General features: G+C 39.7%; 2 protein-coding genes across 7 annotated transcripts in view; both read left to right on the top strand.

Annotated features, from left to right (window-relative positions):
• The window catches only part of ghrb (growth hormone receptor b), a 33,611-nt gene extending 17,455 nt beyond the window's left edge, over positions 1 to 16,156 (top strand). For all 4 annotated transcript variants that reach the window (XM_042220582.1, XM_005921691.3, XM_005921692.2 and 1 more), the window contains 7 exons: positions 7,435 to 7,570; positions 8,548 to 8,726; positions 10,101 to 10,279; positions 13,297 to 13,441; positions 13,621 to 13,711; positions 13,877 to 13,946; positions 14,341 to 16,156. In XM_042220582.1, coding sequence (XP_042076516.1) covers positions 7,482 to 7,570; positions 8,548 to 8,726; positions 10,101 to 10,279; positions 13,297 to 13,441; positions 13,621 to 13,711; positions 13,877 to 13,946; positions 14,341 to 15,186 — 1,599 coding nt within the window. In that variant the 5' untranslated portion in view covers positions 7,435 to 7,481 and the 3' untranslated portion in view covers positions 15,187 to 16,156. The remainder of the gene's footprint in view (positions 1 to 7,434; positions 7,571 to 8,547; positions 8,727 to 10,100; positions 10,280 to 13,296; positions 13,442 to 13,620; positions 13,712 to 13,876; positions 13,947 to 14,340) is intronic.
• A 415-nt stretch (positions 16,157 to 16,571) lies between these two features.
• On the top strand, positions 16,572 to 23,525 carry LOC102302318 (coiled-coil domain-containing protein 152). Of its 3 annotated transcripts, none has more exons than XM_005921694.3 (8): positions 16,572 to 16,779; positions 17,185 to 17,290; positions 17,742 to 17,810; positions 18,604 to 18,668; positions 20,606 to 20,735; positions 21,505 to 21,632; positions 21,890 to 21,988; positions 23,396 to 23,525. In XM_005921694.3, exons 1-8 carry the CDS (start codon positions 16,717 to 16,719, stop codon positions 23,522 to 23,524), a joined length of 789 nt encoding a protein of 262 aa, XP_005921756.1. In that variant the 5' UTR covers positions 16,572 to 16,716; the 3' UTR covers position 23,525. The 3 variants fall into 3 exon arrangements, with proteins under 3 accessions (XP_005921756.1, XP_005921755.1, XP_005921757.1); XM_005921693.2 differs by having other exon boundaries at positions 16,575 to 16,779; positions 20,606 to 20,741; XM_005921695.2 differs by lacking the exon at positions 16,572 to 16,779 and adding an exon at positions 16,788 to 17,007 and having other exon boundaries at positions 20,606 to 20,741.
• Positions 23,526 to 24,609: the final 1,084 nt, after the last annotated feature.

The following is a 24,609-nucleotide window of genomic DNA, read 5'->3' as shown; positions in this document are numbered from 1 at the left end:
AAGTGTTTCTAAAATAAAATTACTCTGCTTACCCTTTCATCGTATTATATTTAGTGCTGTCAGCGTTAATCTCGTTAAATCAGAATCAGAATACGTTATTAATCCCGAAGGAAATGACGTTAATGCCATACCCGCATTAACGTGGCAAATTTCCATTAGCGCGGATCGCCCCGTACGTGGGGCTGGACGGCGCTAACACGTTAACGATCTAACTCTGTAACGGAGATTTGCCACGTTAATGCGGTTATGGCGTTAATGTCATTTTAACGAGATTAACGCTGACAGCACTAATTATATTATATTATATTATTTGGTTGCAACTTATCTTAAACTCAAACAAATAACAGTGCAGCACCCCATTTGCTTTTTCCTTTTAAGACCATTTTAAGCAGGGAAGCTGTGCTTTTAGCAAATCTAATCATGATTATTTCACAGCAATGTTGTTACCATCGATTGAGTAATAATTTCACCTCTTATCATTTTATTGGGACATAATTAAAGTCGCATTCATTTGAAAGCACTTTATTGTTTTAGCTGGTGGAGCTGAATGAATTACGATTAATTTGCAACCTGCTGGGCATTCTGACTAATAACATGCCTTATTTAGAAGTTATTACATATCCACATAGTGTTACTGATTGACCAGAATGGTCAGCATACCTTCTGCCCATTGAAACAAGAGTATTATTTAACACTTTCCATGGCATCAGTAATCTCCTTTTTTAATTCAAATCATACAGAGACCATATTCAAACCTCTGTGCCATTGTTTTATGCAAACTATACTTCCCCAGTCACGTGCCTACATGTCCCTTGAGATCATAGATTATATATGAAGCTAGATAAGATAGATGGTGTCACTGTGGTGGTAGAAACACACTTCGAGTCAGAAACATTCGAGGAAAATCGTTTGAGGGTCAACACATGAGATGCAGATAGCTATTTTTGCATTTTGAATGAAATTACGCACTTTACAATATGACTTTGTGTATATCAAACTACAGTATATAACTCTTTCCAAGGTTAAGATTTTCTATGCCGGCACTACAGTCATGTGAAAAACCGTTTTCCCACGACTCTGTGCAACCGAGTGAAAAACTAAGTACATCCTTGCTGCTTCCATTATTAACAAGCGTGACTAGCTTTTTTTGGGGGGGGGGAAAAGAGGTTTTGACATGTTGCCGGTCTGGAGCATCCAGGTTCATTTTAGCACAATGCCAGAATTTTTTTTTTCCAGGAATGGATACCCAGCAATTCTACCCCAAGGTCATACTGTGTAATACTCAGAAAAACTGTAAAACCTCCCCCGAGCTAGATCCTAAAATCTGCAGGCCTCAGTTAGCATGTGAAATGCTTGACAGTACAATTAGAGAAGACTGAACAAGTCCAGCTTGTTTGGAAGGGTTTCTTGGAAAAAAGAAAACTCTTCTTCTCTCTAAAAAGAACATGGCAGCATGGTTTAGATTTGCATCTGAACAAACCCAAAGGCATCTGGAACAATGTCCTGCCATAACACATGCAGATCACCAGACCTCATACCAACTATAAAGCATGGTGGTGGAGGGGTGGTGATTTGGCCATCTTGCAGTCATTGAGTCGACCATGAAGTCCTTTGTATTCAAAAATATTGTGTCCGAGTGCAAAAGTGTTTCAGTGATCCAAAGTACATCAGCAAATCTGCAAGTTACTCATTTATACAAAAGGATCTACAACACCCCCCCACCCCCACCCCCCCGAGAGACACACACACACACACACACACACACACACAATTTCTGTCAATGATTAACATTACAAGGAGATCAAAGTTGAATTTCACTTTAAGTGCAATTGCATCAGAAAGTTCTTATTTGTTGACTTTTTTTTTTCCTTTAAAAAAAGGAAGAACAAATATCTGCATTGCTCCGCCTACCGTCAGTGGGGCCCTGCCTACAGTTTAAGAGTAATTAGTAATAATTAATATGAAGTAATGTTCTTGAACGCTCACATTCAAGCGCATACCAACTCAAAGAAATGTTCCATGTTTTCATTTATCACTAAACTGAGCTACAGGAATCCACCACACAGCTGAGTGTCAAATTAATTATTCTCTTAATCCTGACACAGTTCTAAGGAGGAGCAGGGGATCGAATACACAGGTTATTCTAACCCATGACGGCTTTTTCTCTGAAGCAGGCCAAAGCTATTCATCTGCTGCCTCTCAGATGTGAAGGAGTCATCTCATTGTCACACTTCTATCTCATGTTTTATCCTCTCGGACATGTTGATGTAGTCAGCTGCCTGCAGCTACTGCTGTGTTTACCTAACAGCCTGTTTAAAAAAAAAAAAAAGGCTCTCAGCTTTCTATTTAAAAGGACACCTACTTGACATTTCACAAACATATCCCCATTCTCCCATGCAGACTGCTGTCCATACATGCCCTATTTAGCCAAAGCAAGTCACGTTTAACCACCCAAGTCAACAAAATACACAAAATAGATAGCCCCAACATACAAGATGTACTTTGCGGTGTCTCCCAGCACAGACTCAAGATTCCAGGAGACGGGCGGTTAATTCTAGGAGCTGGACAAGGCTGTAGAAGGTCCTTAACCCATCAGCAGGATGGTATCTGCTCCTTTGTGGACGGAGGAACAGGATAAGAACTGCCAGAGCTACAAAATGACCTTCAGCAGTCTGCTGTTGTGAATGTCTCTACATGCATAAAGGACACGGGGTCCATACAGACTACAGAATACAATTTTCATTTGCAATGAAATTTCAGCAAAATGGATTAACCTGCTGTGTATTCTTTTCATTTCTATCAAACAATGTAGCGTCCTTTCAAATCTAACACATTGCCCAGTCCATATCAGTGTAGATATCCAGTGTTCCTTTGGATTTTTTGACCAGTGTACAATAAAATAATATTCAGGAAAATAATAAAAAACCAACATATAGTGTAAAAGGACATGATGGACACACAAAATTTAACTGTTTTTAAGATGAGATAATACCGGCTTTTATTTGGTTTTCACTTGGAGGGAAAAAAGCCCAAAAAATCACTCTTCCCATCAGCGCTGCTGATTTGTTTTGTGAAAGTCAGGAAAAATCAGCTGAAGCGCCAACATCCTTAATTATAAGTTTTGTGCATATGTGGATTAAAAAGTGCCTTTTTATTTGGCAAAACTAATTACCTTGTTTTGGTTTTTTTTTTTTTTAATTCCCACATCCCTGATTTGATATCAAATATTATTAAAAAAGATGAACCCAAAAGCGGAGAGGCGGGCTGTTAGAGATCATGCATGCAGATCTCTAACAGCAAGAGTCCAAAACAAAGAAAAAATAGAATCCAAAACTAAACTAGGAACGCTTGGAAGTAAACAGGTGGAGGACCACATGACACAACCACAAAAATGAGTATTGGATGCCTTTATACGGAGACACATAAGGGCTAACAAAAAACAGCTGAGAACGATCAGAAAAGGGCAAGGGTAGGAAGTAAAAGTGCACACAGTTTCTAAAGGAAGCAAACAGAAAAGAATACAAACATTTACCAAGTGCGACAAGAAAACATACTGAACATGTCTACACAAGAAGACAGGGGCGAGGAAACACTAAAAGACGAAGACAAACAGGGAACTAACTAAACAAAAACTCCGTAAAGACATCAGTAAATAAAGATAACACCTGAAGACTCAAACGACAAAGGTAGAAAAACAAGACACCATAAAGACTGAATAGGGAAGCTCAGAAAATAAACATGTCAAAACTTCTAAACACGAGGCACTAAATTAAAACTGCTCTACAAACAGTAAACTAGACACACAGAGAATCCAAACCTAAAAATAACCAAACAAAATGCAGGGACTACGGTCCCTGTGGAGATGATACACAAATCACAAACAATATGAACAAAACTGAAAACCTTTCATTTAAAAAAAGGAACAAAGTGTAAACCAGGAGCTCCCAAAATTGTAGCGCCAGTTAACAGCATTTTGTTTTAAGGTAAAATCTCTATAATATTGGAGAAAACCGAAACCGTTGCCGATCTTGCTCTGAGCTGCACAGTGGTGGAGTCTCAGGGAGGGGCAGCCATCTGGTGCGACTAGTTGGAAAGCGAGGGGAAGGTGCGAAGTTTAGCAGAGAGAGATGACAAACAGCACACAAAGGAAACATTTGGCCTGTTAGAGGCTTCATTAAACACACACCGGGAACACAAAGCTCCGGAAGCCGAAACATCTGCAGGAAGGAACAAGAACAAAGCAAGTGGGACTTCATGGGGGAAAAGACACAAGGTTAATGGTTTATCATCATTATGAAAATATGATGATAAACAATGACAGAGGGGAATAGGGGTGAGGTGCCCAGCACAAAATCACAGGAGGTCCTCCAGATTTGTAGTTTAAAGCCCAATCTGAAAAGTAGAGAGGGTACCTGCCTCCTGAACCTAAACTGGGAGTTTAGCTGATAGCTGAAGACTTCGTCTCCCGTTCCTCTTTTAGAAACTCTAGGAACCACAAGCAAGCCAGCGGTCTGAGAGAGAATTGCTCCATTGGGATAATATGATACTATGAGGTCTTTGAGATACGATCAGGTCTGATCCTTAAGAACTTGGTATGTGAGGAGGACTTTCATGTCAAATCTGGATTTAGCAGGCAGCCAATGATGATATGGAAGAAATGTGATCTCTTTCCTAGTCTCTGTTAGTGCTTTCACTGCAGGATTCTGGATAACAATACAATTACAATACAATACAATTTTATTCATATAGCCCATTTAAAAACCAGATATATGCCAAAGTGCTTCACAGAAACCAATTAAGAGCAATAATAAATACAAGTAAATAAAATAATAAAATGAAATAAATAAAAATAAAATATACTGACAGGTGGGAGACATAACTAACCAATGATACAGCAGGTAGGCACAAGCCAAAAGGCTGAAGGTTAAATCATAAAAACATTAATAAAAGCAAAAAAAGCTAAGTTACAGTACACTTAAAAATGCAGGGTCTAGGAGGCAGGGAAGGCAAGGCTAAATAAATATGTTTTTAATCGAGATTTAAAAAATCGAATTTAATCAGATGCGTTAGGTAGTTTAAATCTGATCTATCCGAAAGGTCCTTTTCTGTTACGATGGGTACCCACTCTTCCTCCATTGCCCCTGTTACCTCTGGTGTCCCCCAGGGATCTGTGCTAGGTTCTAATGCTGTTCTTTTTATACTTGTTACCCTTGGGCCGAATCTTTGCTAAATACAAATTTTTTTTTAAATTAACTGAAAAATTTCCCCGATAAGTTGGCAATGAACAATCTTCTCTAGGATTTTAGACAGAAACAGGAGTTTGGAAATAGGTCTAAAGTCAGCGAGATCTTTCTGATCGAGGCAGCTCTTTTTGAGTATAGTTTGCACTACAGCATGTTTAAAAGCAGCCGGAACACAGCCCAATAACAATGACAGGCTTATTAGTGATAAAATACGGGGCCCGATAATGTTAAACCCATCTTTAATAATGCGAGATGGGTGGAAGTCATGAACAGCGTTTGAGTGTTTTAGGTGATCAATTATACCCTTAAGAGTAGGGAGCGAAACTGGATGAAACTGATTGAGGTTAGTGGAGCATCGTAAAGCTGGGGCCTGACTCATCACAGGGGGGTGCAAGACTCTTAGAGATAAGATTCTGCCTGCAAAATGATTTAAACATTCTTCACAAAGAGCTAAGGAAGACTATCTAGGCATTTCAGGACAGGGATTAATCAATGAGTTAAAAGTTTTAAATAAAAAATGTGGATTGTGACTGTTATTTGTAATGACAGCCCACAGGAAAGCCACTTTAGCCAACTTAACAGATTTCTGAAATTCCGGCGGGTCCTGCGAAGGATATCAAAAAACACCTGGAGCTTATCTTTTTTTCCACCGTCTTTCAGCTTGGCTGCAAACGTGTCATAGAGCACGTAAAGAGTCATTTAACCATGGCTGAGAGCAACTTCCAAGCCATTTTACCTTTATAGGGGCCACAACTTCAAGTAAAGAGGAGCATGTATTCATTTAAACAGTAATGTATTGTGAAGGTTCAGACAGACTTAGTGGATTTTTAGTTAAAGCTAAATACAGCAGATAATACTGAAAGTTTCTGGTGTCCCGTGCGACACCTATTTTGTGTCATCTTTGCACTGAAAGTTAGTTTAAGGCCTTGGTGTTCACTTTCAGGGCTCGTCATAGTAGATCTAAGGAGCTTGGAAAGAAGGTGACTGGACTTAGAACTGAGGAAGCTTCTTGGATGAGAGGTGAAACTTCAGGAAACTTAAAGAAGTCCACTAACCTTCTTTCCTTAGACTACCATGACCTGGATGACTGAGAACCGGTACACACATTCTTGTGTTTTAATATTTGTCTTTTTATTTGTTATTTGCTGTTGGGAAGTACTTTGAAATCCCCAAAAAGGTTCTATATAATATATATATGCTAAATATATGTGTCTAAACGTTTGCATAACTATAAATTGTGAATGTGAACATATACACAGCATTTTGATATGAGTTCAGCATTTGCAGTAAATTGAAAAACAACACCTTTGTGCTTTAGGGTTAAAAAAAAAAACCTGCTAATCTTTTCCACATAGTTTTGGAAACTGCCCACATTCAATCAAATTGCCAAGCCAAGTCCAAATCAGTTTTTATGACTACCACAAGAAAAGTCCCACGCATATCTTGCAGAGTGCAGTAGATATTTGGCGTCATCAGTATTGTTTAAACAAATGTTTAAAGTGGTGTTATGTTACTGTGTTGCAGAAAGCATTGAATAAAGGGGCAAAATGACCTTATGGTTGAACGTGTTGAGCATACACATCAGTGCTTGAAGAGAACAAGAAACAGTGCTAAATTACTAACTATGCACTGAATATTATGCACCACTTAAACTTTGGTTTCTGAATTAAATATGTTTTTCTTCATTCTGTACAGAAAAGACCAGTTAAACCACATTATGCTCACATTTTTCACCTTTGCATTGATCACAGTTCACACAGACAGGATCTGGGACAGAGTATCGTAAGGAAACTGCAGAAATGTGCTCTCTGCACACGTGTTTCGAGTTTATTCAGGCAGTAAAACAGATTCCTGGAGGTTCTTTCTGTGTAACTGTGTTTCTAGGTAAGGCAAAAGCAAATAGCTTGTTCCGTGAGCGTCGTGGCACTGAACTCTCCAGCTGCTGCTTTCTCTTAAAGAGCAATAAAATGACTTCCAGGAAACTGCTGATACTCGCCTTGTGGCTGCGCTCCTCAGTGGAGTTAGATTACCATTATTAGCTTGTCACTGAAGTGTATCTTTGCAATCCTCAAAAGCAACAAGATTTTATAACACTTGCAACAAGGAAAAGAAAACAGAAGTAGATATTTGCTGTATTAAAGATAATTATGCGTAATCTTCCCCTCTGTTCCTCTCTCCCTGTTTCCTTCAGTTCTCTCTGACAGACGTCCACACCTCACTGGCTGTTCTTCCCCAGACATGATGACTTTCCATTGCAGATGGAATGTTGGCCCTTTCCAGAATCTCTCTGACCCCAGAGCTCTCCGCTTATTCTACTTTATAAATGTGTAAGAAGAAAATATCTCTCATCACTACCAGAGTGCTTTTTTGGGAAACATTAGGAAGGGGAAAAAAGAAGAAAAACATGGGTCATAGGTGCCTGTTTTGTACAGGCATTCGCACATCTGCAGATTCTTAAGCACAGCTTTAAAGAGTTTCTACACATATATAGTGTGAGGAAAACGCCAGTTGTTTGCAGCCTTTGAAATGATTTTAAAGTATTAGAATAGAAGTATTTTTAGCCTGTTAAGTGAGCAAAAACACAGTAGAAACACTTTATGTGTAGATAAACCATCATTTAGCTGCTTAGGTCAATCAGGGCCACTGGGTTTATACCTCCAATGTGTAAAATTTAAACTTATGGTGCAGACATTCACTCTGTTGACAAAGCAAAGTCCAGCTTATATTGTAACGTTTAACACGCCTAACTTCGGGCAGTTTACGCTTTATTGCCTTAAATACTCTTTTTAAGTACACACGTTTTCACACAGGCAAAGTAAATGTTCTAATTGTCAGCAAATGCAATAAAAAGATAAAAGAGGAATAATGAAAATCCCAGTTCCAATCCATCTCCAGACTGTCACCAGGCCGACCTGCACTACCTTCATGACCCATGAATCCTTTGGCTGTATTTTATGTGTTATCAGCTGTTGCTTGATTGTGAAACTAGGAAAAAATAGATAAATTGCTTTAATTTTACATACATGTCATACTTGATGAGTTCATATAATACAGTTGTTTATTCCTCAAAACTCAAACAGAATATTTAAAAGATTAGTTAATCATACTGCCTCTTTTCATTATTATCTATAATTCCCCTCAGAACAAAATGCCATTTATTAGCAGGATAGGTCATAATCTTATCTGCAGATTACCATGAAATCGCATTTCATGCATACATGGGAACAACCCTTTGTTTGTGACCTTGCACTGCTCATGGATTTCTTAACTGACTAATGCGCTGATCCTGTCCCCCACCATTCAGACCCCCTCATCTGTCTTCTAAAAATTGGAGTGAATGTCCTCACTACAGCAACGAGACGCCAAACGAGTGTTTTTTCGATCAGAACCACACCTCGATCTGGACATATTACAACGTCCAGCTCCGCTCCAGGGATGAGACCATCCTCTATGATGAGAAGGGTTTCTTTGTTAATGACATTGGTGAGTTCACTGCCTCTTTACACACACTGAAACTGAATTTGAAATTGAACACTGAATACAGTTGTAAAGTTTTCGCATGTTACACTGTCACCAATTTTAACTGTCACAGCATCACAAGTACGCGAGGTGGTTATATGACATTTTCAGGGGTGAACAATACTTTTGATCTTTGTTACAAAATTTTGTTTCTGTTTGATCTTTTTCTTATAATTCGCTAGAGAAAACTTCAAAAGGGGAATTTTTGGTTAACATAAAGGGTTATGGCCCAAGTTCAGGTCATCCCTCCTATGATTGCCTGTGCAATTATGGATAATATCTCCAATGAGTCTTAGCATTTGCATATTTTTCAGGCTTCATAGGAGCTGCAGAACAGGTTTAACAGAGCTACAGTGGTTTCTAGTGTCCTGCAGAATTGATTATAAAATGCTCTTGCTTGTATATGAGACTCGCCTACATGGTCAGGGCCTTGCTACATTTCTGATAATCTGTCACTTTACGTTATCCTCGACTCCTAAATTGTTACACATCCAGTATTCCTCAAATAGAAAAACTGGGGATGCAGTTTTTCACCCGTCAGCCTGAAAGGTTTGGTTTATTGTCGTCACCCCGCCAGGCGGCATATCTCTCACCTCTTCTCTCTTTGTGTCTGCTTTAAAGGTTTATTTATGAAGGACTTATCTGTATTGATGTTTGCAAAGGCCAATAAATGGAACATTTAAAAAATAGAGCAGAGACATATCTTCCAGCTTTTCCTCTAACGCCTCGTGCAGCTCAAAGTTTTTCACTTACTGTTGTGAAAACGCTTAGTTAGGATCTTTATAGAGCACAGAGCACACATGACTTTCATCTACTGATAGTTTCATAACATTTTTTCTCCCCCCCCCCCTTTTTTTTTTATTGTTTAGTCTAAGCCTATTTTTCATAGAAATATCTACAACAATGTGCTTACAACTTTGTGCCAACTGTTTGGGAAAAACTTTTCCTGTTTCAACATGATTAAATCTGAACATTGACGGCGAGCCAAGCCATCAGTGGCTGACTTCACTAATTCTCTCGGGCCGAATGTGGCTAAAGGCTTGATGTCAGGTTTTGAAATCTTGCTTCAGGATGACTTGCAGCCAAATTCCAAGAAGAGGCGAATACAGCAGTGCATGTATTCCATTTGCTTTGTAAAAACAAGTTCAGCAATCATTTGCAATGTCCTGGTCTTTGCTTGCTTTCATGTAGGCAGTGAAAGAGACAGTTGAGGACAGTGATGTAAGGATCCGTCTGTTATTACTCAACAAATTAATTAGTTCAGTCCAGTGGAAGACTTCCTGACACCAGCCCCCTTACTGATGAAAAAGTGCTCTAAAGTGACCTTCTGTTCCGCAGTGCAACCGGATCCTCCTGTCAGCCTGAACTGGATGCTGCTGAATGTGAGTTTGACTGGCATCCACTATGACATACTGTTGAGCTGGAAGCCTCCTCCATCTTCAGGTGTGGAGACAGGGTGGATGAAGCTGCAGTATGAAGTTCAGCACCGTGACAACAGCTCCAGTGTATGGGAAATGGTGGGTGTGTCATGAATCTAATACACAGCTCAAAAAAATTAAAGTAGCACTTCAAACTTCTGGGGTATTTATCTGGTCAGTTACATAGCAGAAGGGTTGTTAATCAGTTTCAGGTGCTTTGGTGTTATTAAAATTAACAACAGATGCACTAGAGGGGCAACAATGAGACAACCCCAATAACAGGAATTGTTTTACTGGTGGAGGCTGCTAACATTTTTACCTCCTATTTTTTTGGTTTTTGGTTTTTTTGCTTGCAATTGTGGGGTTTTTTTGCATTTGGCTAGGGTCAGTGTCACTATTGTTAGCATGCGGCAATACCAGGACCCTAAAGAGGTTGCACAAGTAGTCCAACCCAGCCCAGGGGGCATCCTTATCAGATGCCCGAACCACCTCAGCTGGCTCCTTTCAATGTGGAGCAGCAGCTGCTCTACTCTGAGCCCCTCCCGGATGGCCGAACTTCTCACCCTATCTCTAAGGGAGAGGCCAGCCACCCTTCGGAGGAAGCTCATTTCTGCCGCTTGTATCCGCGATCTCGTTCTTTCGGTCACTACCCACAGCTCGTGGCCATAGGTGAGGGTAGGGACGTAGATCGACCGGTAAATTGAGAGCTTCGCTTTTACACTCAGCTCCCTCTTCACCACGACGGACCGGTGCAGCGTCCGCATTACTGCAGCTGCAGCCCCAATCCGTCTGTCGATCTCCGGCTCCCTTCTCCCATCACTCGCGAACAAGACCCCGAGATACTTGAACTCCTCCACTTGGGGCAGGAACTCATCCCCGACCCGGAGTGGGCACTCCACCCTTTTCCGGCTGAGAACCATGGCCTCAGATTTGGAGGTGCTGATCCTCATTCCCGCTGCTTCACACTCGGCTGCGAACCGTTCCAGTGCGAGCTGGAGGCCCTCACCCGATGAAGCCAACAGAACCACATCATCCGCAAAAATCAGAGATGAGATTCTGAGGCCACCAAAGCGAAAGCCCTCCGCCACTTGGCTGCGCCTAGAAATCCTGTCCATAAAAATTATGAACAGAACCGGAGACAAAGGGCAGCCCTGGCGGAGCCCATCACCCACCGGGAACGAGTCCGACTTATTGCCGGCAATGCGAACCAAGCTCTTGCAACGGTTGTATAGGGATCGAATGGCCCGTAGCAATGGGCCAGACACCCCATATTCCCGCAACACCTCCCACAGGACACCCCGAGGGACACGGTCGAATGCCTTCTCCAAGTCCACAAAACACATGTAGACTGGTTGGGCAAACTCCCATGCACCCTCAAGTATCCTGGAGAGGATAAAGAGCTGGTCCAGTGTTCCGCGACCAGGACGAAAACCGCATTGTTCCTCCTGTATCCGAGGTTCGACTAACGGACGAACTCTCCTTTCCAGCACCCTGGCATAGACTTTCCCAGGGAGGCTGAGGAGTGTGATCCCCCTGTAGTTGGAACACACCCTCCGGTCCCCTTTCTTAAAGATGGGGACCACCACCCCGGTCTGCCAGTCCACAGGTACTGCCCCTGATCTCCACGCAACATTGCAGAGGCGTGTCAACCAGGACAGCCCTACAACGTCCAGAGCCTTCAGGAACTCGGGGCGGACCTCATCAACACCAGGGGCTCTGCCACCAAGGAGTTGTTTAACTGCCTCAGTGACCTCGCCCCCGGAAATTGGCGGGTCATTCCCCTCATCCCCAGACTCTGCTTCCTCCTCGGAAGACGTGTCAGTGGGATTAAGGAGGTCCTCGAAGTATTCCTTCCACCGCCTGACAATTTTCTCAGTCGACGTCAGCAGCGCTCCGCCAGCACTATACACAGTGCAGGTAGAGCACCGCTTTCCCCTCCTGAGACGTCTGACGGTTTGCCAGAATCTCTTCGAGGCAGTCCGAAAGTCTTTTTCCATGGCCTCTCCGAACTCCTCCCACACCCGAGTTTTTGCTTCAGCCACTGCCCGAGCCGCATTCCGCTTGGCCTGTCGATACCTGTCGGCTGCCTCCGGAGTCCCACAGGCTAACCAAGCCCGATAGGACTCCTTCTTCAGCCTGGTGGCTCCCTTCACCTCTGGTGTCCACCATTTGGTTCGGGGATTACCACCACGGCAGGCACCAACCACCTTGCGGCCGCAGCTCAATGCAGCAGCTTCGGCAATGGAGACGCTGAACATGGTCCATTCGGACTCAATGTCCCCAGTCTCCCTCGGAATGCTGTTGAAGCTCTGCCGGAGGTGTGCGTTGAAGATCTCGCGGACTGGGGCCTCTGCTAGACGTTCCCAGCACACCCTCACTACGCGTTTAGGTGCACCAGGTCTGTCCAGCGTCCTCCCCCGCCACCTGATCCAACTCACCACCAGGTGGTGATCAGTTGACAGCTCAGCCCCTCTCTTTACCCGAGTGTCCAGAACATATGGTCGCAGGTCTGCTGATACGATTACAAAATCGATCATCGACCTACGGCCTAGAGCGTCCTGGTGCCACGTGCACTTATGGACACTCTTAATTCACCCTGAAATTCGCCTGACCTAAATCCAATAGTTATGTTTTGGTCAATCTGACACTGTCAGGTTGCATCTTCGAGCTCAGTGACTCCCAGATATGGGATAAGATCCCCCAGGACACCATCCATCATCTCGTTATGATGATGGTGTCAGTCATGCATACAACCACATGGAGGCCATACAAACTACCTGGTATCATTTTGAGTTGCTGCAGTTGAATTTTGGCAAAATGGACTTGCCTGCTTTGATTTTGATGTGTCTTTGAATTCGGCCCTCTGTAGGTTGATCATTTTCATTTCCATCAAATTATGTGGCATCCTTTCATTCCTAGCACCTTATCCCGGTACATATCAGTACAGATATCCAGCATGATTTGTTTTGGGGGTTGTTTTTAACTCATCGAGCTCTGATGCATTTTCAAAAAGTTTTTGGGGAGCATGCACACTGGCTGATTTTGGTAAAAATCTTTTTATTGTTGTGAAAGGAAACCTAAATGTCAGACTTTGAAACCTTATTTTTTCACCACAGGTTGACCCTGTTTTGAGTACAAGGTGCTCCCTTTACGGGCTTCAAACTAACATCAATCATGAGATCCGGGTTCGGTGCAAAATGCTCGGTGGGAAAGAGTTTGGAGAATTCAGCAAATCTGTCTTCATTCACATCCCATCGAAAGGTAAACTCACTGTTTGACTCAGTGTTTGAACCGGGTGTAAACAGTGTTGTAAAGACTTTTCAGTTTTAGATCATCTTATATTTGTCATGAATTAACATTTGAGTACTATTTCACGTTTTATGTGAAGTTTAATGTGATTTTTTGTGTGTGTGTGTGTGTGTGTCCATTGTTTTCATCAGTTTCAAGATTCCCCGTGGTGGCTTTGCTCATCTTTGGTGCCTTGTGTTTAGTGGGAATCCTGATGTTGGTTATCATATCACAGCAAGAAAAGTAAGCATTTTAGATTTATTAGGCTTTTATGCTAAGCTGAAACGGTTTTGGCTGCTTAACTTTGAAAATCTACCACAGGCTCAGACGTCAATTGTGTTTACTGTTTTCTAATTTCTTCCATGCACTGTGTGGAATTTAGTATTCTTTTTTTATTTATTCCCCAAGGTGGATGGTTATCCTTTTGCCTCCTGTTCCTGGACCCAAAATTAAAGGAATTGACTCTGAACTTCTCAAGGTGCTTATCCAAAGTTGTGACACTTAAAATAGCTTGATTATCTTAATTACAAAACTACATATGAATATATATATATGAATATATACATATATATACATACACGTATATATGAATATATACATATATATATATATACATACACGTTATATATATATATTATATATATATATATGATAATATGTATATATATATATATTTATATATATATATTTATATATATATATATATATATTATATTTATATATTATATATATTATATATATATATATATATATATAATATACATACATACATATATATATTCGAATGACTCTACACTAGAGTACAGGTTAAAAACAAGACTTAAATTGCAATGATGGCCTGTAAGTGCATTGGTATATTTTCTTTCTCACAGAGTGGGAAGCTTAGGGAATTGACATCAATCCTGGGTGGTCCTCCTGATTTGAGGCCGGAGCTCTACAACTCCGACCCCTGGATGGAATTTATCGATCTGGACATTGAAGAGCAAAGCGACAGAGTGACAGAACTGGACACTGACTGTCTCATGAACCACCACCTGACTTCTAACTGCTCCCCACTATCACTTGTCTTCAGAGATGACGATTCAGGTCACGCAAGCTGCTGCGATCCAGATCTCCCATGCGACCGAGAACCATCACCTTTCCTTCCTCTGTTCCCAAATCTTGCCCTCAGTCAGGAGACATTATGTGCAGCAACCTCCGAGCCAAGCTCTCCCATCCAAAGCTGCAACTCTGGGGAGCTTCCTTCATTCGTCACGGACAGAGACACTTTGTACACCCAGGTGAGTGAGGTGAGGTCATCGGGCAAGGTGTTGCTCTTACCTGAGGAACAGACAGAGGGGGAGAAAATGCCTAGTAAAGAGAAGGAGGACGAAATTGTGGTAGAGAAAGAGAAGAAAGAGTTTCAGCTCCTCGTGATGAATGCAGATCACAGAGACTACACTTCAGAGCTCAATGCAGGAAAAACAAGCCCAGAATTATCCACAGGGGACCTGACTGAACCCTGTAAAACATTTCCGTCACCTCCCTATGAATCAAACACCACCTCGCCCCCACCAATCCCTGCTCCTGTCTACACTGTGGTCGAAGGTGTTGATAGACAGAACAGTCTCTTACTGTCACCAAATTCAGCTCCAGCCCCACATCTGATAATTCCAAAGAACATGCCGACACCAGACGGCTACCTGACCGCTAACCTTCTGGGAAGTATCACACCGTAATTCAGTGTCGAAGTGTGCAAATTAAAAATCTGGAGGTTGAATGTTGACTGCATCCTTTGGCAGAGTTTTGTAAAGGAACTGAATAAAAAGGTGTTTTACTCTGATTGTGGAAAAGGGAAGCATTAAAAGGGAACGCTCGAGCTGAAAACTGCTGCAGTCGAAAACCAGGTCTGCAACAACTTAACTAACCACCTTTGTTAAAGCTGTATTAACCAGTAAAAAAGTAAATATTGATTGCTTATGAAGTGCACCATCCAGTATACATGTATTTATTTTATTTGCATTTATAAGATTTAGTAAAAAAAATTATTTCCTTTCATCCCTGGTGGTCCTCTTTGTTTAAATCTTTGCTAATGTTTTGTCATTTGGTGCTGTAAGCCAAACAAGGACAAAAATGGATTGCAGGTGCACAATTCCCTGCAATATTTTAACGAGCAACACCTTCTATGCTACAGATTCACATTTTAATCAGTATTAATGTTAAAGGCACCACGTCCTTGTGCATATTGTACATATGAAAAGACAATATTTGAAAAGAAACAAATAAATAACCTTCTTTTTGATTTTTTTTTTTTTTAATGACATTTTTTTATCTGTCAGATCAACTTTGCCTCAATGCAAACTCAATGCATTCAGTTCTGTGCTTTTCAAAATGCTCAGTGTATGTCAATATATTGATTCCTAAAAAAGAATAATAAAGCATGATTTATGTGTGACAGGATAAACAGGAGCTCAATGTAAGATGCTAATTTAATATTAATATTATCACATATTGTGTTCTTGAAAACTGTGAAAAGTTTTGAGAGCTAAAGCCAAAACGATATGAACTGAAATTATTTTGCTTAGTGAGTATTTGTGTTTATAGTGCATTGATTCTTTTGCTGTTTTTTTTTTTTTTTGTTTGTTTTTTTGTTTTTTATTTCTGGTTGGCTTATATGCATTTGATGCAATGTAAAAGCTAAAGGTATATGAACAGTGTTAATTTGTATGGTTATTGCAATAATCTAAAAATATTGTCAAATAAATGAAATAAAAAATCAGATTTTGACTTTATGTGTCTTAATGAACTAAAATGTGTTTTGTTTTTCTGCGTTATTTATGTAAAAACCAGTGACTCTACAGCCATTGGTAAAAACCCACAATCTACTAAGTATCTTGATTTTTGGGTTACTTCTGAGTAAGTCAAAATCATAAATTATCAAAAAAAATTCTAAATTGGGGACAAGTCACAATATATATTTTTTTAATTACAATAATAAAAAAAAATAGAACATGGTAACAACTGTCACCATATACATTTTCTTTCTCTTAAAGGTAATGATTTATGTGAAATTTATATAAACTGCAGATTTTTATTTATTTATTTTACTAAATATTAAATCATCATAGCACTGCAGAGAAACCGCTTCACTGCTAGTAAGCTAGCTGTATGCCCAAACGAGCTGGGGTCTTTGTTAGCGTCATGTTAACATCACTTATGAGGAAGATAATAAAGACAATACTATACTGACTTGCTCTCGGGCTTAAAATATGACAAAGTTAAACTGCGTTAATCTTGAGAAATTTCTGGAGGAGTTTTGTCAACTAGAACAGGTAAAGTAATTTACATTGCCCTATTAGCCAGCTAACTTGCTAATAGGCTAACTTCATCTGCTATTTACTTTCTCATTTTTTTACTTTTTGCCTCTTTGTTAGACTAGGAGTTTATCTATGAACTTTTACAGGAAGGCTTTCAAATGTTTATATTAATGTCAGCTATCTTTTTTTCTTGTGTTGTTTTTTTTATTGCTCTTAGTAACTTAAACATAAGAAGGAAACCTAGTAAGTAAAAGAGGGATTAGACTGTAAATAAACTTAATCCTAATGAACATACATCATACATTTGTAATAAATGTGGATTTTACTTTATAATAAACCTGAGACTGTTTGTGTTTTATTATATATGTGCATATGTGTCTTTATGGAATAAAGTATTTTCTCTGGATCTTTATTAAACAGAACATAACTGAAGTTAATGGCAGAAACAGCATGTTGGAGATCATGTTGGAGGATGCTAATAGACTGGTGAAGTTTTACCAGACCAAGGAGAAGAGCCTAATTGAGGGTGAGTGTTAAAACTCAAAACCTATCATTCAGTTTAATAACATCTCCCTCTGCTGGTGGTTTTGCATTCATTGGGCCCTACTGGAGTAGTGCTGTATGATTCATATATAAAAATAATCGTTAAAAATAATCGTTATTCAGCTTATACTGGCCTTGGTGAAGGCTCTGGGTTCATCCTCTTTATGAAGTGAGATGTTATAACTTGTTGATCTCATTATTTGACATTTTAGCCACATTTCATATCAGTATCCAGCATTGTAACTCCACATATGTCATAGAAAAATACCATCTGGCGGATATTAATAACAAGCCGGATTTGGTAGCGATTCACTTTACAGAAGAAAAACATTTTAAATATTTGGGGATTTTTTTCTGTAAATTATTAAATTAATTTCTGTTTTATATATGTATTTGGAGCATGAAAGTAGACTTTGTTTCTGAACCTCTTTCAGAAAAAGATAGCCTTCTTCTCACAGTGAACAAACTGCAGCAGACTCTGCAGGAGCAGTGCAACCTCAGAGGTATCTCTAATAACATATCAAACACACATAAACATATATACAGCAAAAAAAGGTACCCTATGTCAGCTCTAACGTTTTACATATCAGGACATAATAATATAATAGTTCTTAGCAGGTCTTAAAATGAGACATATTAGTGACATATTATATTGTTTTGTTATTTATTTAAGAACTAAACCAGAATGCAGAAATGTTGTGTTAAAGACTAAGTGCACCCTGTGCAGTTTGTAGAACAAGTTTTAGTAGCAAGAACTTGAAGTAATTGTTTTCTTCTAGGATTACTGCCTTGTTTCAGTATCCAGTTTTGGATAAACTTTAGCTATTGCAGAGATGGCTGCACATTTGATCCTGTATGCTGGAGAGGAAGCCCAAATCATCAACCCTGAGGTGTTTCTATTGAGATGCTGTGTTTAGTTCTCTCCAAATGTGACACTGCACATCATGGCCAGACATCTTCACTTTGGTCTTGGCTGTCCAAAAACCAGTGTTCAAGAAATCATGTGGGTTGTTCTGGTAACCCTTCCTAACAAGCCATACTCGTTCAGTCTTTTTCTGATTGTATGTCACGAACTTTAACATTTGAAATGTGAAAATAAGGCTTGTCTGGGTTGTTTGCGGTTTCTCTGAGCATTACATGGTCTGATTTGTGGGGGAATTTGCTGCGATGTGCACTAAATAAGGACTAAATAATTTTTATTATGTCTTGATATGTAAAACCTTTATATTTTTATATATTTTTGATAGGGTGATAATCAACTGAAAATGACTCCATATCATCTTTTTCATGTTTCAGTGAAGAATGAGAGACTCAAGAATGATATGGCAGATCTGAAACAGCAGAATGAGAGAACAGCAGAGGTACGAACAGAAGTAGGAGCAAGCAACAGGTGTTTCCTGTAATCACTCTGGCTCCTTAGACCTAAACTGTTAGGCTACAAAGCAAAACTAAAGGGTTTATCAGGTACATAGAGTGTTTCTACCTAGCTAAATCTCCATAATAACATATGCTGAACACATATCCAGAGTAGGTTTTCAGGTTATGAAAACGAGTTTGGTTTAAAGACCATTGTAAGTTGACACTTTTTGTATGCCACAGATGGTCTTACCACCAATATGCTCTCTGTGTTTGATTTTTCTTTTCAAAGTTTTGAAAATACAAATTTAACAAGCAGATCATGTCTTGTTGGGCCGAATCTTTCTTTATCTTGTTTATGTGGTGGTGCTCATGTGTTTCATAAGCAGTCTAGGCTCAGTACTTTCAATACTTTATATAAATTTGGTGGTGCTAGAAACACGAAGACCGACATTAGTGACGTCTGAGCACCTCAGCATACAGGACTGAGCACGTCTGAGAACCTGTTCAGCTGTTTATGATGAGTGAAGGAACTTAACCCTCTCAGGCTCAAATTAAACTTTTTGTTGCTAATCCACAACCAAGTCCTGCAGTGGTACTTCTGAGTAAAAAAAACTCATAAAATATGTACGGTATGTGGGTTAATCCGGTTGTTAGTTCTTAACTGTTGCAAATCGGCAACGCCTGCCTTGAGAGGGTTAAACTGATGAACATCTATCATAGAAATGATACAAAGCTTTTCCTAGAGTTGGTCAAGTGAGAAACACAGAATTATACCTGCACATTTTACTTTCTCCTTTGGTTTTTTTGATCATGTAATGTGGCAGTCTTGTTCAGTCTTGCTGTTGGATGTAGTTGATGCTGCCTCTATGCAAGACACCTTGAGGCAGGAAGGTGCCTTTTCCTGAATTATATCCAGTATAGATGTTACAATATGATGTTGACATGTTTGGCTGTCAATCTGTTGTGTTTGGCTAAGCAGAAGTTTGCTGCGGTGTTGTATTCGTTGGGATTGCACCATGTTATCTAAAAGACATAAATCAATTTCTCTTTTTTGTCGTGAACAGCAATGCAGCAGGGTGCCAGAAATTTGCAATAGAGCGTTCGGCAGATGATGCAGAACGCACATAAATGTGTTTTCACAGAGGCTTTGGGTTTGTTTCAGATTTAAACGTTGCTTTGTACAAGTGTTTTAATAATTACTTTTCTTAGAGCCAAGTAGTGTAAAGAAATTTCCCATTTAGTGCAACATAATGCTTCAGGTCTTGTGCTGTTGTAGCTAATAGCAGACAGGTTAGAGAATGATCAGCCTATTTTGTCACAGAATATTTAATAATGAAATTACTTTTTACTTCTTAATGCGTAGCATATGATGTTAAAAATATCATGATTAAAGTTTAAGAGGTGTAAAGTGAAGCTGTCACTGAGAGTGCACAGAGAGGTAAAATATAATAATAATAATCAAATTGTACAAGATTATGAGTTTTCTTTCTGCATTATTTGGATCACCAGTGTTTCATTTTGCTGCAACAACTTTTAAAATATTCTTTACATCTCTTCGGAGCCATGGGCTTTCTTTGCCTTCAACAACAGCGTTTATTGATGCTGTTGTTAGAGGCAAAGAAAGCCTGGGCAGGTCACACATGCTTTGTAGTGCACTCTTTTGCCAAGTATGAAACAAGTGAAGCTATGCTTGGATTTACCCAAATTTATAACTTTAATGATTAATTGTAATAATAACAATAATAAATCATGATAAGTGTGTCAATGTTATCTAAATACAAAAATATGCCTGCAAGTGACAGAGCTGTCGATCAAACTCGGTTTCAGTATGTTGAGATGAAATCTTTAGAAGTGAAAACATCTGAGGGGTATGAGCCTGTCGGAGCCTGTGCTAAAACTTTGCGCAGCAGTAATTTCAGCCTTTGTATGCTGTTATCAGGTTGGAAAAGCTGAAGTTCAGCGGCTGGTCAGAGAAATGAGAGCAGAAGAAGGGAGACACAAGAGGGCGCTAGAGGATCTAAGACAGCAGTGTGGCAGGGAGGCGGAGGATGCCCACAGGGAGTATTTTAGTCAGTGTAAGGCCTCACAGAGTGCTCAGTGCACTGAGACACTGGTTCATGTCCAATGAACCCATTGCACCCTGACATGCTACAACAAATGTATGAGAACAAGTAGGATGGAAGAGCTCCAAACACTGTCTGATAAATGGGATACCTAAATCGCATTGCCTGCAGACACACCAACACAAAAAAAGCATTGTCAGCTTGCAAAATCCTTTCATAGTCTATCTTTTTATGATGTGCATTTAGACATTTCAGTGCAGCTTTAATAAAGTCTGCAGAAGGTTTGCTTCTCCCTCTTATTTAGCTACATGCTTGCTACTCTGATCAGGAAGCTCTGCAGAAACTGTTAAAGGCATCAAACAACTTACAGTTTGCTCAGATTTGCAGGAAATCTTTAGTTTTGTTGATTCTAAAAAATGTTTTTGTGAACACGTGCACTCGTTTTGTTGATTGATTGCTTTTTATGGCTGTAGACAGAGTGAGACAAAGCATCAAGCAAATTATCTCACAATTTGACAGCCTTGAGCTCTTATATGCATAATGGGAGCACACTCCATTGAGTGCATGAGGGGGTTGTAAGACTCAGAATAAGTGAGAGTGGTGATGTTATGTAATGTTTCAGGGAATACTGACACATTATTTATATAATTTATGGTCCTTGAGTCCTATTGCACAACACGGACAGCTAACAACAGATCTGTTGAAGTTTCCTTACTTTACATCAGTTTTTTACTGACAAAATCAGAGAAATCTGCCTGTGGTTTGTTTTATTCAGTGGAAGCTAAAGATGCTGAATGTAAGAAGCTGCTGGAGAAAAAGGATCTGGATCTAGAGGACATGAAGAAGAGACTAAAAGATCAGGAAAAGGAGAGTCAGAACGAGCTACTCAAGTTACAGATGGAGGTAAAATAACATAATTGAAATTGTAACCATCATACTTAATTTGATTAACATAGATCTACATAAATATCTGTCATTGCTTTTAATATATTTATGATGTTTAATAATCAGGTTTAAATTGTGTGTGATTTTAATGAATAATATTAAGAACACAGGCAGGAGCAGGAGTCTAAATCTTTGAAATAAGAATAAACTCTGCTTTGGTTTTGAGTGTCTAGTTTCAGTTACAAGCTCATTGTTTTGCTCTGTGTTTTTGGCAGTTTGGTGCAAAGTTAGCCAGAGTTCAGAGTTCAGCTCAGTGGAGCCAACAGCAGCAGCAGCAACATGGCCCAAACCTTCCTCAGAGTGTCTTTAAAAGGGTAAGCAGCCCACACAGAACCTGTTACACCCCCTTGTTTAAACTGTTGTCAATCTGTAACTGAGTGTTTTGGTGTGATTTACCGTATTCCAAAAGCACAGGTGAGTAAACACCATGTGTGTAACTGTTACTGATGTACTGATGTATCCTTCTCATAGAAACTACAACTAAGAGTAGAGCAAAGTCCATTAAGTCTTAACTAGAAATCTTATCTTGTTAGTCTACACGTTTTAAGTCATCAGGCTGCTTCCCGGTATGCTGTGTAAGCTTTATCAGCCTTTGTAATGCTTTAACAGACATAAATTCCCACTTAAATGGTAGGCTGACTGCCTGTATACGTTGCTTTTCTAGTCTTATTTGACCACTCAGCTTTCAACATGGGCATGTCTTTACCCCGAAAGTGTCAGCTGGATCATTTTTGAAGCATAAATTAAACTCCAAGAAGTGAAATGGCAACTTTAGGTTCATTGCTATAAATGAACTGCACCACAGTTAATCTTGATGCTGACTGTCACAAACACCTCCTTCAGGTTAACACTAGCTGTCCACTTTATTAGGTATACCAGTTTGGTATGAGCAATACTCATCACACCAGGCATTTTTCCAATCTTCCATTGCTCAGTTTTGGGGAGCCCCTGTGAACTGTAGCCACAGGTTCCTGTTCTTAGATGGCAGCGGTGTCACCTTGTGTCACCGTCCTCCATCTACATTCAGAGATGCGCTTCTGCCTTGGTTGAATACAGAAAATGCACACTAGATATAACCATCCAATATTCAAATTCACTTAAATGACCTTTCTGAGTCATTCTGGTGCTTGGTTTGAACTTAAGGAAGTCATCTTGACTGTGTGTACATTGCTAAAATGCACCGAGGTGCTCCCATGTGTTTGGCATGTCAGATATGTGCAATAACCAGTAGATGTACTCTGTAAACTAGTCAGTGAGTGTACTTAGCCACTTAGCAAAAACATTCCTTCAAGTGGGGTAGTTGGTTGCTCATTTTATATTACAGAAAAAATGTCTAATACTTGGGTTATTTTTAGTATCTCATAAATCCCAGACAGGGTTTTGTGTGTTTTATTGAAAACTGCTAACCAAAATTTTCATTATTATGATTTCAAAATTTATTTCATTCAGTTATGTGTTTTCTTACATTTTGGGCTTTAAATGATTGAATAAGAAAATAATTTCAAAAGGAATGAAATCATGAACAGCAATGAAAATATCACTGAGTGGCTTCAGCAGCCACTCAGTGCAAAGCACATGGCAGACTAGATTTTTCATTTAAACTCGTTTACCTGGCATTAATCTGAAGAATAGAAGCTAGTATTTACAGGGAGTGTTTTATAGGTCAGCAGTGATTTTGTGTTTTCAGAAGTGTGTTGTATGTCTTTTTATGTTTTTCTCAGAAGCTGCAGTTTTTCCAGGAGGAAAAGAACAAAGAGATTTTTGCCCTGCGTCAGAGAATCAAAGAGCTGGAAGAGAATCAGCGTGCCAGCAGCATCCTGGACAGCCGTCCAAAGAGAAGAAAGATTTAATTTGTTTAGAGGCTAACGAGCTGCTGACCTGCCAGTGGACGTGCATGATTCCCATAGAGCATTCTGAAATTTCCAATCTTACATATTCAACAGGACATTTACTTGGTGCTTGTGCAGTGTGACTAGATTTGACTGCAAATCCAGTGCTCTTCTTGCAGGTGACCAGTGTAAAGAAAGTACAAACACATGCTGTATTCCTGTCTAAGGATTTAATCCAATTAGACGCCTGCAGGGAAGGATGGAGGGAGAGAGTGTAGGTGGAGTAGTGCGATTGTGAATGAATTGGCTGAAAGGACAGTCTGATTCAAGGATGTAAATCTGTTTATCTGTTTTCATTCAAAGAAATCATTAATAGTACTTATCCCCCTTTTTTCAAGGTTATTGTAATTCACACTGAGTTCTCTTTGTGTTCATATAGATGCATTTTCTCTGTGGTTTATTGTTCTGAGCATTATTAATTGACAGAAGTCTTCAACTAGCAGAGTGTCTTGCCATAAGCTAATGTTTTGTGTGTATCATAGACTGTGTAAGAAAATGTGTATTAAAAAAACTTCAGTTGATCCAGTGAAACATCGGGCACAGCTCCTCTGTTTCAAATCTTTTCTTCTTTTTCTTTTATAAATTGCAGCTCTGTTTAGAATAGAGTAGATGATACAGCAATTTATACTTCCTGTATCATTGTGTGAACACCATGGGTGTTGTCAGTGTGACATATTGTCAGCTTCTTTAAAAAAGAAAGCATTAAGTAGTAACACAAAGCCAATAACAAAGTTGGTGAAAATGAGCTGTAAGAGCACTTCACAGCGGTTTACACGTGGAAACAGTTACAGGAAGGCTACAGTGCTACAAGCCTGTCTGCTCAGCACTGCTTCGATTAATTGCTGGAAATCAAGCTTTGGCTGGTTGGATGGAGATTATTTGCTACTAGCTTTTATGTTAGCCTTAGCCCTTAGTGTCACGATTCCATCTTTTGCACAGTAAAAATAAAACTTCACACGTTCATATATCCACTCGCCTGCTGCATCATTTTCACTTTGATTTCCAGGGTGTTTTTGAATTCAGCCCTCTGCAGGCTGATTATTTAT

This window comes from Haplochromis burtoni, unplaced genomic scaffold (genome assembly GCF_018398535.1).
Source record: "Haplochromis burtoni strain Fernald_Lab_line unplaced genomic scaffold, NCSU_Asbu1 Contig_51, whole genome shotgun sequence".
Taxonomy (NCBI): Eukaryota; Metazoa; Chordata; class Actinopteri; order Cichliformes; family Cichlidae; genus Haplochromis; species Haplochromis burtoni.
This window is presented reverse-complemented; position numbering and strand designations above follow the sequence as displayed.